The sequence below is a fragment of the Malurus melanocephalus genome, unplaced genomic scaffold (genome assembly GCF_030028575.1).
Source record: "Malurus melanocephalus ecotype Western Australia unplaced genomic scaffold, MMel_1.1 scaffold_14, whole genome shotgun sequence".
Classification (NCBI taxonomy): domain Eukaryota; kingdom Metazoa; phylum Chordata; class Aves; order Passeriformes; family Maluridae; genus Malurus; species Malurus melanocephalus.
The window spans coordinates 5,032,863-5,053,555 of NW_026623246.1; the positions used below are offsets into that span (position 1 = coordinate 5,032,863).

The following is a 20,693-nucleotide window of genomic DNA, read 5'->3' on the forward strand; positions in this document are numbered from 1 at the left end:
ATTGAATGGTAAATAAAGAAAAGGGAATTTTCAAACAGGATGAGCAGCAGTGCCTTTCACCTCGGGTTTATTGATTGAAATCTGACTCAAGCCAGCACAACACTGGCTGCTCAAAACTGTGTTGGCAGGGATACAATGATTGTTATTCTGAAATTTTAGCTCTTAGAATCAAGTCATCATATGACTCCACTGTATCATTTTAACAGCTTTTATGATTGCCGAGGAAAAAAACTATAAAAACTTGGCCTCATGAGGAAAATGTAACATTTTAAATWAACCTCTTTCATTTTTGTGGGGAGCAGGTGGATCATAGGCAAGTGGGACAAGGAGGATAGACACTCATACTTTTGAATGGGTTAGTTTCACCAATTAAAAAATATCCAAAACAAAATAATCCCAATGCTTTTTTTTTGAGGTTGTTTGGCATTAAACTGTTACTTCYAGAACAAGCCTTCTAAGGCAGAGCATTTTCAAACTGTGATTTGCACCTTCTTCCCCCTCTCCAAGAAACACAGACTAGTTTAAAAACATCCACGAACTCAGTAAAAAAAGTCATTAAAACGTGCTATAGCATCTATTTGTGACTTCTAGGGGGGTCTGGAAAACCACTGAAAAACAGCTGGGGTTTAAAAATCAAATGAGGTCGAAAGCCACTGCCCTTAACTTATTCATACTACAAGAACAGAAACATAAATCCTGCTCCAAAATTCAGATGAAAAAGTTTAGCTCTAGTAAGTAAATTTGAAGGTCAACCCATTTACTTCCAGCCTGGGCAGAAGTTCATCAGCAGAGTTCACAGGCATTTAAACCACTTCTGTCCCCACATATTTATTTCATGGATAAACATGCAGGTTCAGTTTCCAGGATGCCAGGGTACTCTCCCAAGTAGTGTATTTTTAAAACAGGCCTCTAGTAATGAAATTTGCCTTCTCTTCCCACAGAGGGATATGACCCTTCCCCTTACTCTACCAGCTGCCAACAGCAATGGCATAATGCAAGGAATTTGTTAAAGGAGACCAAAAAAATGAAACTCTTGGTCCTGTCTTTTCCCAGTAGACAAAGCCAGAAACTTTTTCAAAGGCTTAAAAGGAAGGGTGGCATGGTTTCTTATCCAGCCTCTACTACTAAATTTGCCTGCCTCAAAAATATAAAACCAAAAAGCTTCCTTTTTTTCCCTTCCCTTATGCAGTGTCACTCAGCATTTGTGGTGAGCGCTTCCATCCCCCTCCTAATCCCTGTTGCATTCTGCCTCCACTGCAGTGACAGTATGAATATCAACTTTTAGCAATGATTCAGTTAATCTTCATCTTATTTCAAACTTTTCTACTGCTAAGAACACTAAACATTTCTCCAACAGCTCTTGAACTTTATTCCTATCTCTAGTGCTACATCAGGTTAGCTTCAGCTCTTGCTACCAATTAAACAATATACAGATACACACTTGATTGTTCAAAAGTATTAGAAACTGTTGTCATAGTACTTTCTATATGCAAAAAGGTCTGTATATGTCCTCTCTGTTGCTATCAATATAAACAAGAGTCATGCAAGCAGGAAAACAGAAKGCCAAAACACAAAAGGAATTGGGATTCACATGGGAGAGCTACTCCTGATCCAAWGGACCTAAGTAAGGGAGGAAAACAAATGAACCAAAGCAAGACAAACCATATGGCTATTTAATCATGGTTAACAAGCTAATTAATTAGGAGGAGACTTTTTTAACATTTATTGGCTGAGCTTGTGAGGTCAACATTGCTGCATTTCTTGGTCTCAAAACTAAATGTGATGCTTTCTAAGCAATCAAAAAAACTGTTTGGAATTCAGAACAGCTTATGCAGCAAGGTCTTGACTCGGTATGATTTGAAGAAGAAGGCGAAAAAAAGACAGATAAACAAAAGGAGAAGCAGGTACGGGCTTAATGTACGTGGAAGCATCTCTCTACAAATGCCCACGCCAGCCAGCCTGTTGGCAGAACCTGACCATTAGCAACTGCCTGATGAATACCAGGATGGTCAGAGCCAGGAAGGAGGGAAATGCAGGGCATGAGGAGGAGAGGCAGCAGCATGCATATGGTTCACAGCTTGAACAGAGAAGAGACCATTCTGAGAGGGTATAGAATGAGACAGGAGATGCAAAAGAAAAAAAACTTAGTCAAATGAAGAGCATCACTGAGAACTCCTGCAGAAGCTGTGAGGAGCATGATTCCCTTCTCCTCCTGCTATCTGTATTACTGCACACAMAGGAAACAGTTTTCAACCCAATAGCAGCATCCTGGATGACACACATCAGAATAAAAACAGTCTGTAGGCTTGCTGGGGATGCTTGTAATGCTGAGGGTGAGAACTAGACAGACCAGGATGTTCCCAGGAAGGAACCAGGGTAGGCAGCAGTATTGGTTGGGCTTTCTTGCAATGATACAACAGATCATGTTTTAAAGTAGTAAAACAATTCTGCCTTTCCAGRGAAAACCCAACAAGCATGTGGCAGTCTTGGATCAAGCTTTAGCAATTGTCACAAAACTAAAAGAAAGAAACCTCAGTCTCAGGTTCAAGAMATTAGAGTCAACACTGCTGCATTTCCAAAAATGCCACAGGTAGGGCAATGACACATCCACAAGGCTTGGACAGCATGGGAGAGCAGGYTGGCCTAGGACTGAGAGCCAGCAGCAAGCTGGAGAGGAGCAAAGCAATTAAGACAACAGGCAGAACAGGTGTTTGCAACAGCCATGCAAGGCATTTATTAAAGCCAAATGAAGGCTGCTTCTGTAWCTGATGCCAGGAATTCAGAGCACCTGGACTTTAGAACTTCAGCTGTGGGTCTGGAAGGTCAAGCAATGACTGATAGTACCAAGAGAACTTACTTGCTTAAGGCAACCCTTTTGGCACTTCCTKCATACTCAGTTCTGGTAGTGGAAAGAGTACAAAAACACCTGCTGCCAAAGGCAGTCCTGCAGGCTGCTGTAACTGAGGGCAAAGGGACAAGACCAAGAATGGCATGAAAGGGAAGGGTGTGAGGAAATCAGAAATACCTGCTGCTAGCCAGAGATGTCCAGACATTGACAGACTCCACTGGCTGGCCTCAGGAGGCAGCCATCTAACTGTTTTYAATAGTTTTCATGCCAAGTAACAAGTCATTGGGGAACATTAGTCATGATTCAGGGAACTATAAACCTATCATTTGAGCTATAAACTGCTTGGAAAACCAGGGGTAGGGATGGTGGCAAATAAATTTGCTCACATAAGTGAGTTATCTGTAAGCACACAAAAGGCCACCTGCACACAGAGACAGAATTCTTATCAAACTTGATATTCAGCAAGTTTCTCCTGCACATTTTAGCTATGAATTCTCCAATTTCAGAGTGCAGAAACTTCAAATCTCTAAGCAGGCTCATTGTGCTTCTCCTGCTGTGTGTCATTCGTTATTTCTCCAGCTCCTGAATTTAAAGAGCCAATTTCACTCTACATCCTGCCATACCTGAATCACTGAAAGAGGTCATTAAAGACCACCCAATATAAATGCTCTTTAATGGAAATAAGGTTTAATAAGTGTGCCAGTCTGATCTCCATTTCTAGTAAGCAACTGTGAAACTTGGAACTTTTATATCAATTTGGTCTGTAAAAGCAATAGTCATCCTAAGATCTGTTAGCTTTGACCAGTAATCAGTCATAAACCACAAGAGAAAAAAAAWTCCCACACAGTCGCTCTTGACTCTTTAGTCAACCTTCCTTTCACTTAAAAGTTACTTCTTTTATTAGTCATGGGAGAAAGTCCCCACAGAAAGGTAGCTGGCCATAACACCTTTTGAAATGCTATTACGTGTGTGCAGCCAGGCAATTTTGYACAAGATTGCCTTGTGTGTCATCAGTGGGGCAGTTTGGAAATACCATAAGGTGACACAGTCAGACCAAAGAAMGCAGAAGCTGGAAAGGTGCTTGTACCTGAAGGTACAGGATGCCCAAGGAAATAATACAGTAAAGCACCAAACTAGAACATGGTTTCCTTAAAAAAATCAAGATTTTTTGAAATCATGAAATTTGGTAGAATATGTAATCAAATATGTTGTTCATCAGGCAGACTGTATGTGGGTGTCAGACACTCAGGGCAACATGCTTGTGCCACACTAGTTCTGTGCAGTTTTAAAGAAATGATTCCTGTGTCTCAATTTTCTGATTAGAATGGGTCAGAAGCCTTTATTTGTTCTTCATTTCCTTACGGTCTATGGTAAAGCAGGTTATTTTGAGGCTTCAAATGAACATTTCTTTAAGAATTGAACATATATAGGTAAATGTCTCTTCAGGGAAATTTAACCTCTCTTACTGTTATTTGCAACCTAGTCATTAGTCTTCTGTTAACAGCAACCAGATGTAGTTTGTCAGTATTGCTTCTCTCCTTTATTTCTTCTTTTTCACTGTTCAATTAAAAACTATTAGCATACAAAAACCTACTGGTGGATGATAAACTTAAAATTGTTCTCTCAGTACTCAGTAGTCTTGTTCAGAGAAAGACAGATTCATACTCTTAAATAGCTCAAGGTTTTTCAGTTGAGTTGGTAACTTTGAATATAACTACAAAAAAGTAAGGTTATCACTTAAAAAAAAAAAAAAAAAAAGAGACTTCAAAGTTTTGTTTCCTTTGCAAGCCAAAAGGCTTGAAATCTACATTATATCAGATGACATTAGGCACACTTCTGAATTTTTAGTTGCAAGTGCCCTATGGAAAGCACAGAGTGTTAACCACTCACAACAGAGTCATTAGAGTTGGCAACAGGAAGTTCCTTTTTCCCCCCCAGAGAAGCATTCCTTACCCTACAGCAATATTTATTGTTTGGCCATGACCCCAGAGGGATGATGTGACATTAATGAAATTGGCAACATGACAGCCTTTGGAGCGTGAATGTCTGACAGAGGCTGGTGAGGGGACAAAGGCAGCAGCAGCTCCAGTTCAGGATCCCTATCTCACTTTGTTTTTATTAGAGTGAATTAGTTAAAATTTAATATTCCAGTGGCTACACATAAACAGTCTTATCCTAAAGGGTAAGTAGGCACGATTTGGTGGCCTTTCACTGCCAGCATCTCATCTGCATTTTTGTTTTGCACTGACACAGATATAAGCATAAGGACTGCAGACAAGTAGGACAGGCTGAAAAGAATAAGAGTAAAAGCAAGAGTCCCCTTCTCTAAGCTTAGTGTTTGTCAAGTTCTGGCCCAATCCCTACTTTAAGGGAGTCCTTCCAACTTCTATTTGCTTAAGAAAAATTTCCGAATGCTTAACTCCTATTTGACTTTCTGGGCTCAAAAGCTTCTTACAGCTTTCGTGTGCTGAAATGCAAAGYTTTTTATGGTGATAAAATTACATTTTTTCCCTTAAAATAAAACTGAAAAGTGATCTTTCATATACAATTCAAGTTTGGTTTTGAAGAACTATTAGTTCCATAAAACAAACTTGATTCAATTACAGCTATTAGGCATTTCAATTAGGTATGTATTTAACATTTTATCTGCTTTTACCATAAGGCATCATCACTTCAATTTCCTACTTAGCTGCCATTTTACAAATTGCTGCAATTCCACCTGCCTTCTACTCAAAAAGCAGATTATAATAAATTCAAAGGCCAATTTGAATTTGGCTTTTAAGGGCAAATTTAAGGTTTTTAAGGCAGCTTCCAAGCTTCCTCCTTCTCCCCGCTCTCAAAAGGAGGATTTTCTGTATGAGTAATTGTGTTTGACCTATTTATTTGCTGGCACAGTGTTTTTTTTCTTTCCTTTCACAAAAAAAAAAGGAGAACAGGAGGAAGGAAATGTTAAAGTAGCCTCTGCCTAATGATTTTAAACCAAGCTCTACACAGGAAGGTAGATCACAACAGTTACTCTTGTTTACAAAGAATTACTTTAGCTACATTCCCCTATGCCCACAGGGTGACAGCTGAGCAACCACTTAACAGACCAGCAAAAATGCTTCCCTGCGTGTTTCTTGGAGACATCAACACATATTTGTGTTTAAAACGAAAGCCTTCTTGCTAGCAAACCAACTTAAAGAGCCCTCCTGATTTTGACTGATGCTAGCCTTGGCTTCACAGGGACATATATAAAAAAGGCAACTTTTGGAGACATCTGGCCCTGCAAAGGGAAGAGGCAGAGTGCAGCAGCCCAGGCATTTGGGGCTGCCACKGAGGATTCAGGCTGAAGGAGACAGCACCTCTGTGATCCTAGGATGCTCTACAAAAGTTTTTCAACCAAGAATGTGCTGGAGGAGGAAACCGCACTGCCTTCTACGGAAGTGTCTCCCACCAGTGAGGAAACCTATGGAGAGCAGCTGCTCACCCATCGCTGCCACCTCCACCCTCACGTGCCCCCCAACAAAAATTGCTGCATGCATGTGAGACAGAGGGAGGCATGCAGAGCCCTTCTCCATGCCCCAAGCACATGCATCTGCTTTTGCATCCATTCTACACAGCCATGACAAGAAGCAGAGACAAACAAAGAAAATGAGCTGTGAGTATATACAGGATATGTTTTTGCATTTCCTCAGACAGATGTATGGTGAAGACAGTATTTACCCTGAGGATTACACACCTCCCTAATTTTGTTCCTAAACTCTGTGAGACATTATTTTTATCTACACTTTTCATATGAAACAATTCAGGATCACCTCATAAAATATACTGCATATTTAAACATTTTTCCTAGAATCAATATTTAATGAAATAAATAAAAGCAGAAACTGAGTATAATCCAGTCTGTTTCCTTCATTTCTCCACCTTGTATTTTCCCTATTTCTTTATCAAATCTGCACCAGAATAGAGTYCTATTAACAGCAATAAATGAAATCTGCAGATGACAAAGTAATTTTTATTCAATACTTAAATGCCAGTGTATCTGTTGTACAAAAATACAATTGTGCTGTATTTTACTGAAAGTTCCTACAGCAAAAGACGTTCAAGGATTGGCAAGTTACTCAGTTAAGCAGACCTCAAGCTTTTTCTCTAGAAAAACTTTATTTCTAAGGTCTTATTGGACATGTTGCTGTCCAACTTGGGGTGAAATCTTTGCTCAAGAAAATAAGACTTAACAGAGACGAAAGCATGTTCTAAGACTACTCTGGACAAGACAAAGTTTGTAATTCAATTTATTGTATGCTCTCCCCTAACTGTAGCTTCAAGAGGCAACTCAAGAATCTCAGCATCATCTTTCATTTGTGCTGACTTCCAACAGGAACTGATCCAGTTTCAGTTGTTTTGGTTGGATTTTTTGTAACAGTACTACCTACATCTAGGTAACTAACCTACTTCCTTCAGAGCCTTGATTGGTGTCACCCTCTTGGAACCCAAGTAAAATGATGGCTAAAACATTTAACTGTGTCATTCACTGACTCAGCTCACTCTTTTCAACAGTGTCTCTAATGCATGGCAGCCACCTCGAACTACCTGAGGTCTGGCTGGCAGTTTATTTCATTTCTGTAACAAGTCTACACAGAAAATGCCAACTGTTTCATGCCATTCACAGTTGTAAAGCAGACTTGGGAACGTCTAGAAAAGAAACTCAAAGAAACAATATTAAGATATAATTTACAGCTGTCTTGTAATGAGTTGGTAATTTAGTTACTACTAGAGGCTTTTTTACCTCTGAAAAGACCAAGTTTTTAATATAAAATAAACCACTAACATTAAAAAAACCCTTTACTAAAACCATTCCATAAGAACTACCTAGAAATGGGTAAACAGCACCTCATTTCCACCCACTAAAAAAAGTGTCACATGAATAAAGACACCAGTACTAGCAAAAGCAAAGAGTTATATTGGAAAATGCAACAGCTAAACCTTAACAACCTCAACCTTCATGGATCAAGCAACCTGTTTTGAGTCTGCACAAGACAATTAGCTCAGCAAAGCACCAATTTCAGAGACTAACAGTAATTATTCTACTTTTAAAGTCTTTGACAGTGCTTGATCCCTGGAGCACTTAAATACAGAAACCAATAACCTGACATTGAATTCCTGTACTTCTATTCATAGAASATTCTCAAATGCAGGCTATACTGAAAATCATCAATTTCTCTGATTCTACTGTTTCTACTTTATAGCAATTCAGAACACATCTGTCACATTTCTATACAAGACTATTATTCACCATGACTGGTTTAATTTATTAGTGTAAAACAAGCCTAAGAGTTACAGGTTGAATACAGGTTTGCCCACAAACAAAACAAAAAAATCAGGTGGTCTAAAATCGCTACATTAATTCATAGTCTAGAGCTGTCATGGTCTACAGCTGCTTTCTAACTTGTGATGGAATTAAACACGTGTTGGCATTTGGAGGGCTACTATGGAGCAGGAGGTACCCTGTAATCTGTTGTGCCAAGTCATTCTGAGAGATCTGTTCCTCGATCTCAGCGATTCAAAGGGCACATGATGGGCTGATACAGCTGCACAACTGACTGATCAGAGCACATCATGCTTTACAGGATACACGGGTTTTRAATAAATGCCATCCAAGAGCAGATTGCTGCAAACTGAGGATACCAGGAATGCCTGGTCCAGAGTGACACAAAGACATCTTTTATACAAAGATGACCAGGAAGCAAATGTTGTTACATAAATTCACTTTAACTACAACGATTTCAAGACAGGTAGACATTAATTTATAAGGGCTTTTATTTAGAGAAAAGGAAAGTTAGGCTGTACAATGGGAGTAAGATACAAAATGTCCCTGAGATTTAAATACAAACTACCTGACCCCCTTTCTTCTGTTCATCCACCCAAAAAACACACCTCCACCATCCAGTTTCCCCATAAGAGATGACTTCCTTTATTTCTTCACTTATTGAGAAAAACTGACTGGCAGTGACAACTTAATCTAGAGGAAGTAGTRGTAATTTTAAAAGTCAGTCATGGCTTTTTTGACAAGTCATTAGCCTAAGATCATGAGCCATTATTTCCWGACACTGTGACTGTCACTGACAGTCACAAGATTATGGCAAACATTGCTCAAAAAACCCTCACTGTAAAATAATCCATTTTGTTATTGAACTGTTTGTATGTGGGACAATATCACACCCGTAATCCTTCCTMTCATAAAGGATCTAAACATTTTAGTATGTGTAACATTCTGCCCCAACCCTATCTCCTGGTCTGTGTTACTTGGAGTCCTCAAGTGTCCACGTGTTCTTACCTTTACGCCATGGCCAACATCATCCAGCACCGTGTAGTCTATAGGTTTTCGAATATACCTTACAGGACGTTCCATGTTCGCTGGTGCTATAATTTTGTGAGTTCTTGATGTGTTCTTATTGGTCGTCAAAATGCCTATCTCTCTGCGAGCGACCTTTTCTTTATGGATGTCCACAGTCTAGATTAAAAACAAGAAAGTATGGGTTTCTTTAAGCATTTGCTGTTTTCTTTACAGAGCTAGCTACATGTTTAGGCTTCACTGTTAGACAGAGTCTGAACTGWGTTAATGCTGCTGGAAGGATGCCAGTTTATTGATGAAATGAGTTTAATCTACATGAATGCTGTTAGAAAATTACACCTTAATGAAATAACCAATATTAATAATAAAATTACAATTATACGTTACTGCTTCCACACTCTAAAGACACTGTGCAGGTACAGTCCTCGCAGATTAACCCTCAGCGTTCTTATGACTGACACTCGTAATAAATTACTCCAACTCCACAGCTGGGAAACCAGGACAGACAAGCTAAGCAATCTGCCCAGAGCCCCAGAGGGGRACTAAGCTTGGGAAGTCTGTGTGGTAATTTCTTTCAGCAAAGCCATCAGTGCATATCAGAGTGAAAGTCTGCACAGGGAGGGACTAATTTCAGCACTGGGGCTAGTTTCACTCACACTGTTTATAGCAGCTTCACTGAAAGGATAAAACAAAGCTTTGAAGATGCAAGTAAATGAACATAAAATACGCTGAATTTTTTTTTTTTTTTAAAAAGCAGACAAAGATCAGTCCATCAGTCTGTGAAAAATCAAACTAAGCTCCACATAACAGACACATTCTTCTACAGCAATATAATCACTGTTTAAACCCTAGCTAAAGGAGAACAAGTGCAAATCAAGCACTGGATGCCATAAGAAGTCCCATCTCTAGGAAGCCTATTTCAAGATTTGAGGATTGAATGTATYGGTTTAAGTACCTACTAGAACCTCAGGATCTCATTGAAGGAGATRTTATCTGACAAATAAACGTCCCTTTGAGCAAAACCTATCAAGCCACCACTTTATCCACTGAAGAAAATAAATCTTAGTCTATAAGCATCAATTTCTCCTCGAAAGGCTGTATTAGAAAAAAATAGTGAAGGTTCAGTAAGAAAAAAATCCTTGTCATCCTAAATTCTACTTCATTTAGGCATATCTCCAGAAATGGTTYAATCTAAAATAAATGTTGGGATGTCCAAGGTTTTGTTTAGTGAAGCAAAGTCAAAGATGAAACAAAAATTAGCTGATATTTCTACTTCTATATGAGGCAAGATGAAAAAAACAAGATTAGTATCCAGGAAATGAACACTTCTRGGAAAGCCAGCATTCAGCATTCACAACAAAATGTCTTCAGCAGAACTGGTTTTTTTTTCATTCATTGATGCACATGCTCAAATAATTTTAAATTATCCTGACCACAAAAAGACATAAACCTTCCTTAACCGTTTTGATAGACAGCATTGCATATTACAAGCAGGAATAGAGGTAAATAAACACCTAAAAGCAGTGGTACCAAGCAAGCTTGTTTTCACAGCTTAAACCTAAATAACAGACTACTTGTAAGATTGCTAAAGGTTCTTTTGCTTTGGAAGCACATAAAATTTTAACAGAAATAAGAYTTGTAATTTTCCAGAGCAATGCAAGACATCAAATGTGTATGCCTACATTAGCTTATTTGGAATAAATTAATTAAATATCCCAATAAATTTTGGAAGAAGCTTTATTGTTCTAAATGCTCAGGCTCTGAAAAATCCCCAAGTCAGGAATTTAAAAAAATGCCTTTCCAAATGAGATCATCCAATACATCAAGTATTTACCACTACATCAGTATCAGATATCACCCACTGCACCCGTATTTCCTCTGGCAGGCGATTTCACAGATGATAGAAATGACTAGTCTAATTTTTTCAAATAAGCTATTATTTGCTCTTTTCCTTTTGCAGACTAAAACATACATGTTAGTTCTGCCTTTTCACTGTTTTCCTGATCTTGCTGAAAGAATCATGAGTGCTGTGCTATATGTTAATCTCTTCAATTTTTCGGTACAACCTGAACCCTTCTTTTCAGTAASAGCAGGTCTAAAACTATCTCACAAAACTCTTCAATAACAAGCAACTCTTATTYTGTAATTCATAAGTACATTTTGTAATATACACTGCATGAGAGAAAAAGAACCAACTTTAAAGTCACCTGAAAAACACAGCAGTTTAGGAGGTTGAGAACATCAATTAAAAAAAAAACATTCAACAAAGTTTCAAAATAGGTTTTTTAAATTTTTTTTCAAGGGTATGTCCCCTGAAATAAATCTGTGCTTCTACTTCAYCCTCACAAACCGAATCTGTTGTTACTAATAAATCCATTTTTTGTTCAGTGAATAGACAAAAACACATCTTTGTACTAAGAGTTCTCTWAACACTGATAGCAAAAGAAAGCTCTTCAAAGTACAAAAAGATGCATCTTTTTCTAGCAGGTAGTCYATGAAACTGACTTTTCCTCCTCTCAATGAAAATTCCATAAATTACTCSAACAGAGGATAAGAAATTCCAGGAACAGATGCTGTACCATACATGCTTTGGAAATTGATTTAAATAATATTGCAACAAATTGTCGTTAATGAAAAAACATCTTAAAATAGGAAAAAATAATATATTAATTTTACTAAACAACTCCTCCAAAATTAAGTATTGAGCAACGATTTGTAAAGTCTTTGCACAAATTACAGTACGGCAAACAAAGCAAAAAGAAGAATATCTRTACCACAGTGCAGGGCCAGCAACARGGCACATATGTAATCTTGAAYAGCATTCAGACATGCCTGTGCAAGCGACTAATTTGCTGTTCAAAGCAAACAACTCCTGCAACATCTGGTACACCGGAAAAGCAAGGCAGGATTTCACCCTTATGCAAAGCAAAGGCKCACAGCATATGCTTTGCCCATAGCTATAGTTGCCCATCAGAGCTACCAGACAGCATCTTACATCTTCAGGAAATTACTGGAGTTTTTTAGATCTGCATATTATTAAGTCTTATGTGAGTATTATGCAAAACAAAGCATATAATTGGTCATTCTTCTATTTTCATTTATATCTATTTGTTTGATGCTTATGTGGAAGTTTATTGTTTAGTCACAGGTAATGCTGTTCACTTTCAAAAGAGGAAAAAAAACTCAACACAAGTGATTTCCAGCCAGACAACAGCTCATTTCCAAGAAATACAAGCCACTATACCAGGTAACAGCCAAAACAGGCCATTCTCAAAGCTCTGGTAACACTTGACATCTGGAGCTATAAGTTTCTGTTCAGATATAGTAAAAAGACAGCTAAATAGTAATTGGTTTGTGACTTCATGGACAAAACCTGCTTCTAAATATGGAAATGGGAGTAGCCAAGCATGGCTAACTAGCATGGGTTCACACAGGTTAACAAGCACTTGCAAGCTGTCAGACAGGCCTCAGGTATCTCTGGCCTATGCTGAAAAAATGTATATAGCATAATTTAAAATTTGGGGAATAGAGCAGGGATTTTCACTCTTAAACAATATAATCCAGGAGACAAAGCCCAGCTTTATACTGATTTGGAGAAGAGGGACAAGACAGTCCTTACAAAAGCACAATGTGTTTCCTTTGGGAAGCAAATTTAAATGAACTCGTCAAACAAACGCTTTTGCCATTACAACTAAGTGCCAGGGACTATGCCAGCTAMACCAGAAGTTTGGAGGTTGAATGAACTGTTAATTATTAGCTGCCTCTAATATGTCTTCTTCAAACCATATTTTAAARAACACCAACACAGTTGAACAACAGGATGTAGAGCTAAAATTTAACCGTTTGCTTCCTCAGAAGCAGCCTCAAGGCCAAGTAAAGCTCAGCAATGAWACAGCAAATAGTTGTTCTTTTATTATCCTGTGCTGCAGATACCACTGTACTCATGTGCTAGTGTGTTAGCCCAGAACAAACAATTTACAATAAATAGAGASTGAAGTATCTCAGGCCAAGCTAATATGAAGATATCTAAACATTTTAATAAAGCTCACATATATCAAATTTCTACAATCTTTTTACTCTTGAATCACTGCAACTCAAATTTATGAATCAGATATTTGCACAGCCACCATTTCTCTCACTAAATGCATACACAGCTGGGAAAGAGCAGAGAATAAAAGAAAAAGAATAATCTCTATCAAATCAAATCCACTAACCAGGCACTATCAACTTCAGGCTAGCCTGAAGGACAAGATAACTCATTACACTAATGCCACAWATTCACACCCAGCAAATCCCCTTTAGATGTGTGTTAAATTAACTGATAATGCAGAAGTGCTGTGCAGGAAAATTCCACTTCTGGTTTCCTACTCTGCTCCTCCCCAGTTCCTCAGGAATGAAGCTGTAACAACACACACACTCACCTGACAGAGGAGACAGGGGGAGCACTATGTGGCATTTCCTAGCTATTTTTCCAGCAACCTGGAAAAAGTTGCCAGACTTTTGGGAAGACCAAAGGCTACAGGAGAGAACAGCTTCCCAGTCCTCAACAGTGAAAACAGAGGCTATCAGATAAAACTCCCCAAAAGAGAGACTAAGATACGGTGTAGAAAGTTATAAGTTAAAAAATAAAATTTAATTAAAAAAAAAAAAAAAAACCAACAAAAAAACCCCAAGCCACTACCAAAAAACCCTCACTCACCAAACCTGCCCTTCCCAAAAAAAGAAAGCAAAACTACATGAGATTAAAAAAGAGTTAAAAAGTCACTTCAAGGACATTTCCCTGATTTTCGATAATCTAACATTCAAACACAAGATTTTTTTTTCATCTTATAAAATTACACCACAATTTTTACACCTGACAGCTTTTCAGGCCATTTCATGCAATGCTTTTAAGAACTTTCATTCAAACAAATGTCCTGTGCTGCACAGCACTGCAAGTCAGTAACTTTTCAATTTGTCCCTAAAATTACTAAGATAAGAAGGAATGTAGGATCACAATCCACAGACTTCCTTAAGATGCTACTTTCTCTAAAAGAGGAAACAAGGAAGACCAAGCAGCTTGTTCTTGGCAACAGTTTTCTGTAATTTTGACATTGTTTCCTTTTTTGCTTTTTCAGTTTGTGGTTAACTATAGGGTTGGGTCTCTTACKAACACTTTATTTCAGGCAAGTAGAGCCCTGATTACAGGGCATCAATGCTATACATACCTAAATRTCAGCAGAATGGATTACAGTGACTTTGTACAAACAAAACCCAGACATGTCAGCCATGCATGCAGCATGACCTGCTACCACCTCCCACCCCCCATCTTTCACTGCACTTGCTGTAATCTCATGTCCTGAGACTCAGCAACCTGTTCTACACAAACTCGGTGCTGTACTTCTCCAAAGTCATCTGCTCCACGCCTGAAGTCCTGTGTGCACTCTGGGACACCTCAGTGCAGGAAGGACAAAACTAACAGAGCATGTCCMGAGGAAGGTGACCAAGGTGGTAAAGGGTCTCAAGGGAAAGCCATACAAAGGCTGAGGTCACTTTGTTCCGCCTGGAGAAGTGAAGGCTGAGGGGTGCCCTCATCACAGCCAAGAGCTTCCCCAAGAGGGACAGCACACAGGGAATGTGCTGATCTCTCTCTCTGGTGAGCAGCAATAGGACATGAGGAAATAAAATGAAGTGATGTCAGGGGAAGTTCAGACTGGACATTAGGAAAATGTTCTTCACTTTGAGGGCGGTTAGTCACTGGAACAGGCTTCCCAGGGAAGTGGTGAGGATCTCAAGCCTTGTGAGAGTTCCAGGAGCATCGGGACGACACTTAGTCATATGGATGAGCTTCAGGGAGTTGGACTCAATGATCCTWATTGGTCCCTTCTAAATTTAAATGATAGTATGCTAAACACAGCACCACTGAACTGCAGGTTGATGGAAAGAACAGCATTTCAGCCATGCTATACCTGAACAATGAGATTCTCTTAACCAGTGCTGGCAATATAAGATAGAAGAACTGCTTAAGATAAAAAAAAAAAACCCTAATACCTCTAGTCAAAGACAAGGCAGTTTGAACACTGGATTTGATGTATCACAGCACAGCAAACCATCAAATAKAATATCTCCTGTCAGCAGAAACTGTGCCTCATGTGACATAAAATACTGGGCAAAGGCACAGTTTTCAGACAGAACTTTGCCAATAAAACTATGCAATACATGGGACAGCGAATGGTGCAGAGTTTCGCTTCTTTCTTCAACCTCTGGGACAATTCTCTGGATTCCAAGCTTACTACTTTAGGTTTCAATATGAAACATAGTATCTGTTCTAATACCCACAAAAGTCAGTCACAGCTTCAGATCTAATGGGTCACAACAGTAAAATAGATATAGTTAAATGTTAAGAACATTATAGCACAAATATTTTCTACTACAAGTCCACACACCCAGCCTACAAATTGCAGTGTAACCAAASGAAACTTTACTTAAGAAACAAACACTAAGGTGCTTTTGTTATCCCTTAATTAMCAGAAACAACCCAAACCCTCACTCTTGACAATATGTTCCCAAACCCAGCTTTAATATTAACCCTTACAGTCTTTCCCTGAAACTACAGATTTCATTGTCTTACTATACAGTTTATACAATAAGCTTCCCTGAAAATAACTGGTGAGACTAAGAACATTAATCTGTTCTGTTTTAGAAATACAAATTTATTCCACTGCTACTTCCAGAAAGAAAGCATATTTAGTAAGACCTTTTAAATAAATGAGTTATGGTTGAGTAACAGCGCTGAAGAGACCTGGACAACATTGCACAGGCCACSTGCAAGAAAGTCAGTCTGACCTACAAAAAGAACAATTAAATCCCCAGCTTTAATGAGCTCAGCCAGACAGCTAACTTCTTCAATGAGAGCACCATTTTATGCCGGTATTTTGTAAAGAAAATTCAACAGAAATCTCAGTATACTTAACACAGGAAAATGGGAACATATTTCAATTGCAAGATAAATATTCTACAGAAAAGATCATTTATGGCATGAAAAAGCACAGGTGAGTAGTTTAGGGGTTTATGACATCATGYACAATCAGATGTTTACACAATGTTACAAATTCATAAATTTCACTAACTCTTGATGAAAGTACTAGTAGCTCAAGCATTTGATTTGAATCGATTGCTTACATATTGTCTGACCCCCACCAAGATACTGTTCAAGAAACTCACGAAATTTACCTAAATAGATTACTAAAATAGATTACTTCTATCTTATCCAGAAGAGTCCAAGCACTAAGCAGGCCTGGCCTCACGGGAGCCATGGAGAGTACAGCATCAGCACAACCRGCATCAGTCACCCTTGTTTATCATTGTGCACACACATTTATTCCATGGAGATCGCCCCCAAAGCATGAGGCTGTACTGGAGTTGGGAACTGTAACTGTCAMTTCCATTGACTAGAAATTGTTTGAATACCTCAGTTGTGACTCTACCAACTCACAGACCAAAACTGGGCAATTTGGTTCAGCATGACATCTAGASTCTGTTAACAGTTAAGTTAACCAAGTCTGAGAAGCATATGAAAGAACTGAAAGAAACTTTGACTTAAAGACTGCCCTGTTATCAGATGGCGCCAATCCTGTCGCTAAGGTAGAAGACTGATGCAATCTTATCATACCCAGTTAGCCATCAATTGTGTGAAATTCAAGTCCCTAGTTAGCTTTGTACAAATTTCATCTAAAGGTACTATACTAGAAGCTTTATATTGGTTATCTTTCACAATAAAAAGAAGAGAGGCCTTTCTTATAATTTCCCCCTTCAAGAGATGATTTCAAGACATTTTTAATAGCCTCTTCGACARTAACCAGAATCAGGTCTGCAAAAGTCTGCTAAATCTGCTAATCAAGTCTGCTAAAGTATTGTCCATTTATCAGTCAATTCACAGAAGAAACCCAGTGCTAGCAACAAGCAACTGTTACTAGAGGAAAAGTAAAAGGGAGATGCTTTTTCCAGTGTACCAAATTCTTTTAGGAATATAAGGATTTCCAGACTTTTTAATTTCAGATAAACAATCCTTCAATCCAATTTTCAGTAAGGATAATAGCTGCCTCAACACCACTGTCCAATGTCATTTGAGAATCCTCAGAAGATCCTGCCATGCCTTTTGAACCTACACCGTGAAAGTACAGTCTCCTATCACCTCTGAAGTATTTGGACATACAAACAGTTTCTGTACTTGCTTTGTATATGGTACTGGCAATGTAGGAGGCAACTGAAATAGATTTAAGAGTTGTATTTCCAGAGCTGGAAACCCAGCAATGTTTTCTGGTAGGTTTATACATAGAAGTTTCTCACACATTCTCTTCAGCATACAGACAAGTGACAATAGTAGGACAGGTTCTCCAGAAAGCTTCATCTCCCAAAGTCCTGGTAAATCCAGGCCTCTTAAGGTAAAAGGCTAGAGGAGCCAGATAAGCCATATCTCATGTAATCTGATATGTCACCCTCCTTTTCCTGCAGAGAGGGTTCACATTCAAGAGCTTTTACAGATTAACACAATGAACTAAGGCCATCAACACAGATATAGACAGCGATTTTCACAGTCCACATAAAATGTTAGTCACCAGCAGAGGGGGAAAGGAACTAGAGAGATCAAAGGAAAAATAATGAGAGACATACTAAGTCCCACTTCCAGRAGTAACTCATATGTAAAATGACTTCTTTCAATTTAATTTGTCTTTTCCAATAAACTCTTTCAATTAACTAAATAAACTCATTCATGAGTCTTAAAACTCATTTAAATACATAAAAAGTAGCTATATATACAAAATAAAATCATTATGCTAACAATGCATTTTACTAATATCATCCAATGGAGAGGAGGGCATAAAAAGTGTTGATTGTGGACCTTGACAGTTTACCACTATTTCTTCAACTATATCTGAATTATATGTCAGTTTAATCCTATGGAGCTAGYTGCTGATTTAGAATTTAAATCTTTCTTTATATACACTAGCAATTTTTTCAGATTCTCCTAGCAATTGCCATCAGCATAAAGCAAACCAGATTTCAGCAATGTTTGAAGGTATTTTATACCTTCACATAGCTATTATTTCTGGGATATTGGGACAGTTGGGGGGAAATGGTCAGGAAGTGAAGTATACCATAGACAACCCATTCATTCAGAAGTTTGCTTCCTGTATGTTTTTAGAATTCATAAGCACAGAATGTAAAACAATAATGCACATAGTTTCAYAGCAAGTTTAAGCTGTATTCATTTCAAGACATACTTAACAAAAAAATTCCTGACTGGCAGAACCTGTGTTTGCAAGCGTTTAAAAAAGAAAAAACGCCTCATTAAAATCAAGACATTGAAAACAAAAGCTAGAGAAACAGGCTTTAAGTTTACTAGTCAYAGGCAAATAGTCCCACCTTTAGCCTTTCTTCCAAAAGTAAGACTAAGATTCACTGAGAATTGAACCCAACTGGACCCCAATTTCCAAAACACAACATGTGGCGTGGCACATATACACCTATACAAAAGCACAGAAAAGGGAAAAAAGAGGTCTGTTCAGATAAAGGATTACTTCTRGAGATGCTTTTCAGAGTACCCTATTGACAAATCCAGTCACGCATCTGAGCAGAAAGGGGACACGGGGCAAGGACAGACCAGAGGGACTGGGAGCGGGTACATGACATTCTAGGACAAGAATCAGAGCAAAGAAATCAGCGTGCTCGTCCAAGAGCCAGACTTGAGTTCATGCCTGATTTTTCTTTCCTGGTGCCAAGTGCAAATGGGAGGACTGCTATGGAGGACACATATCCATCCYTCACACAGCACTGAAGGAAAAAAAGCTTCTCACATGATTCTCTTAATGGCTACTTCAATTATGTTCATGCAAGAGGCTTATCAGATAAAATGGGACAGCTGCCAGAAGCCAGTAGGTCTCACCTGTGAAATGCCACCTCACAGAATTAGGGTCTATGAATGAGAAACATCACTGGAGAGACACAAGGAAGTCTCATCACACCYTCACCCCCTGCTCCCCCACTTTCCCCAACTGAAAGGAAGATGATACCCACACAGAGCATAAGGAGGGGAGGTCTGTAGAGTATCTCTGGGAACAGGGAGAGGGATGTGAGAAATAAGACTGGCAGATGGCAACTGAAGGCAAATGGAGTTTAAGTCCTACAGAAGAAGAGATTTTCAGCAGCTCTAGAGAKGCCCTTGTTATGGAAAGAAAACAGTTAAGACAACAGTCCTCCCTGCTGCATTGGTAAAATGCCAGAAGCACTTTGCTAAAGTTCACATAAGCATGGGGGAAATGGAACTTCAAACATCTGGAGTATGGAGGTCAGACAGCGCTGCAGAAGCAGCTGGCCCTGCACGCAGGAGGCGGCTGTCTGCCAGGATGTCAGTGAGTGAAGAGGTGGGATGGGTCTGTGGCTAAAAGCAAGAGCCTGGAAAACAGCAGATTGAAGTTCTATTCCTGGCTCTGCCAGACTTCCTGTGCTACGCCAAGCAAGGAGCTTTGCTGCTTGGGCTTGGAGCTGTGCACCTGCAGCAGCATGAGAACAGACAGAGTATAGGTGGGCACAGGTACAGGCAGCACTGTCACAGCTGCTGGCTCTGAGCAGTGACACACAGTGACAGATASCCCAGATTTCCCTGTTAAACACCTTCCACTGATGTTTTTCATTGCTAATGAAAATGCTCAAGTGAGATACAGATCATACTTCCCGTGCTATGGCAAAACCTACCGCAAATTTTAAGCATTTGAGCAAACTAAATGTACATATACTGCAATAAGAAATGCATTATTCATTTTAAAAAAGCACAAGCCCTCCAATGACCTTTATATGGAGTACAACAGATTTTTGTGTTCCAGGTAACTTTTTTTTTTTTCTTTCAAATGCAACTGGTAGTTCAATATCTTCTTCTTCTGTTTMACAAACAGGCAGAAAAAATGCATCACTAATGTAGATCTCTGTGGGAAGACACAGAGGAGACAAGGCATTTATCTTTGTGTGCCTCCTAAAGTCTATGGCTTTTCAGCATYGAATATCAGAATGGGGGAAGAGAGAGAGGTAGCTTATTCCCTGTTCCACACAAAATCCCTGATCACTCTAGAATATGGTTTCCAGTACTGCAGGGGATTCAGCTGTGGCTGAACCTACACCGCACCACTTCACAAGCACTGCATGACAGGAAGTACAGACCCAGCTCTGCAGCAGATCAAAACTACAGCACATGGCAAATTAGTGACTGGTGACCATCCACTTGAGTTTCACACTGTGACAAACACCTCTCTGAATGCAGTTCTACTCAGCCCTTCCTCTGACCCACCACCTCCCCTTCACTAAGACAGGATTCCAACAGGARAACCACCAAGGTACACCCCCTCTTCTCTAGTGTTCTGCACAGTCAACTCAACACACATTTCAATGCTTAACTAACACCAGTTGCTGATTAAAACCAGTCTTTAGAGTGGAAGACACTTCAAAAGTAAAGTGTTTCAACAGCACAATCTGATGGAT

At 39.0% G+C, this 20,693-nt stretch overlaps 1 protein-coding gene across 14 annotated transcripts in view; it reads right to left on the bottom strand.

The window, feature by feature from the left end:
• ABI1 (abl interactor 1) overlaps positions 1-20,693 on the bottom strand; it is a 77,805-nt gene that overhangs the window by 18,822 nt on the left and 38,290 nt on the right. For 12 of the 14 annotated variants that reach the window (XM_057384239.1, XM_057384222.1, XM_057384213.1 and 9 more), the window contains exon 3: positions 9,165-9,341. The exons of the other annotated variants lie outside the window; for them this stretch is intronic. In XM_057384239.1, the coding sequence (XP_057240222.1) occupies positions 9,165-9,341 (177 nt within the window). The remainder of the gene's footprint in view (positions 1-9,164; positions 9,342-20,693) is intronic. 14 annotated transcript variants of the gene reach the window in all.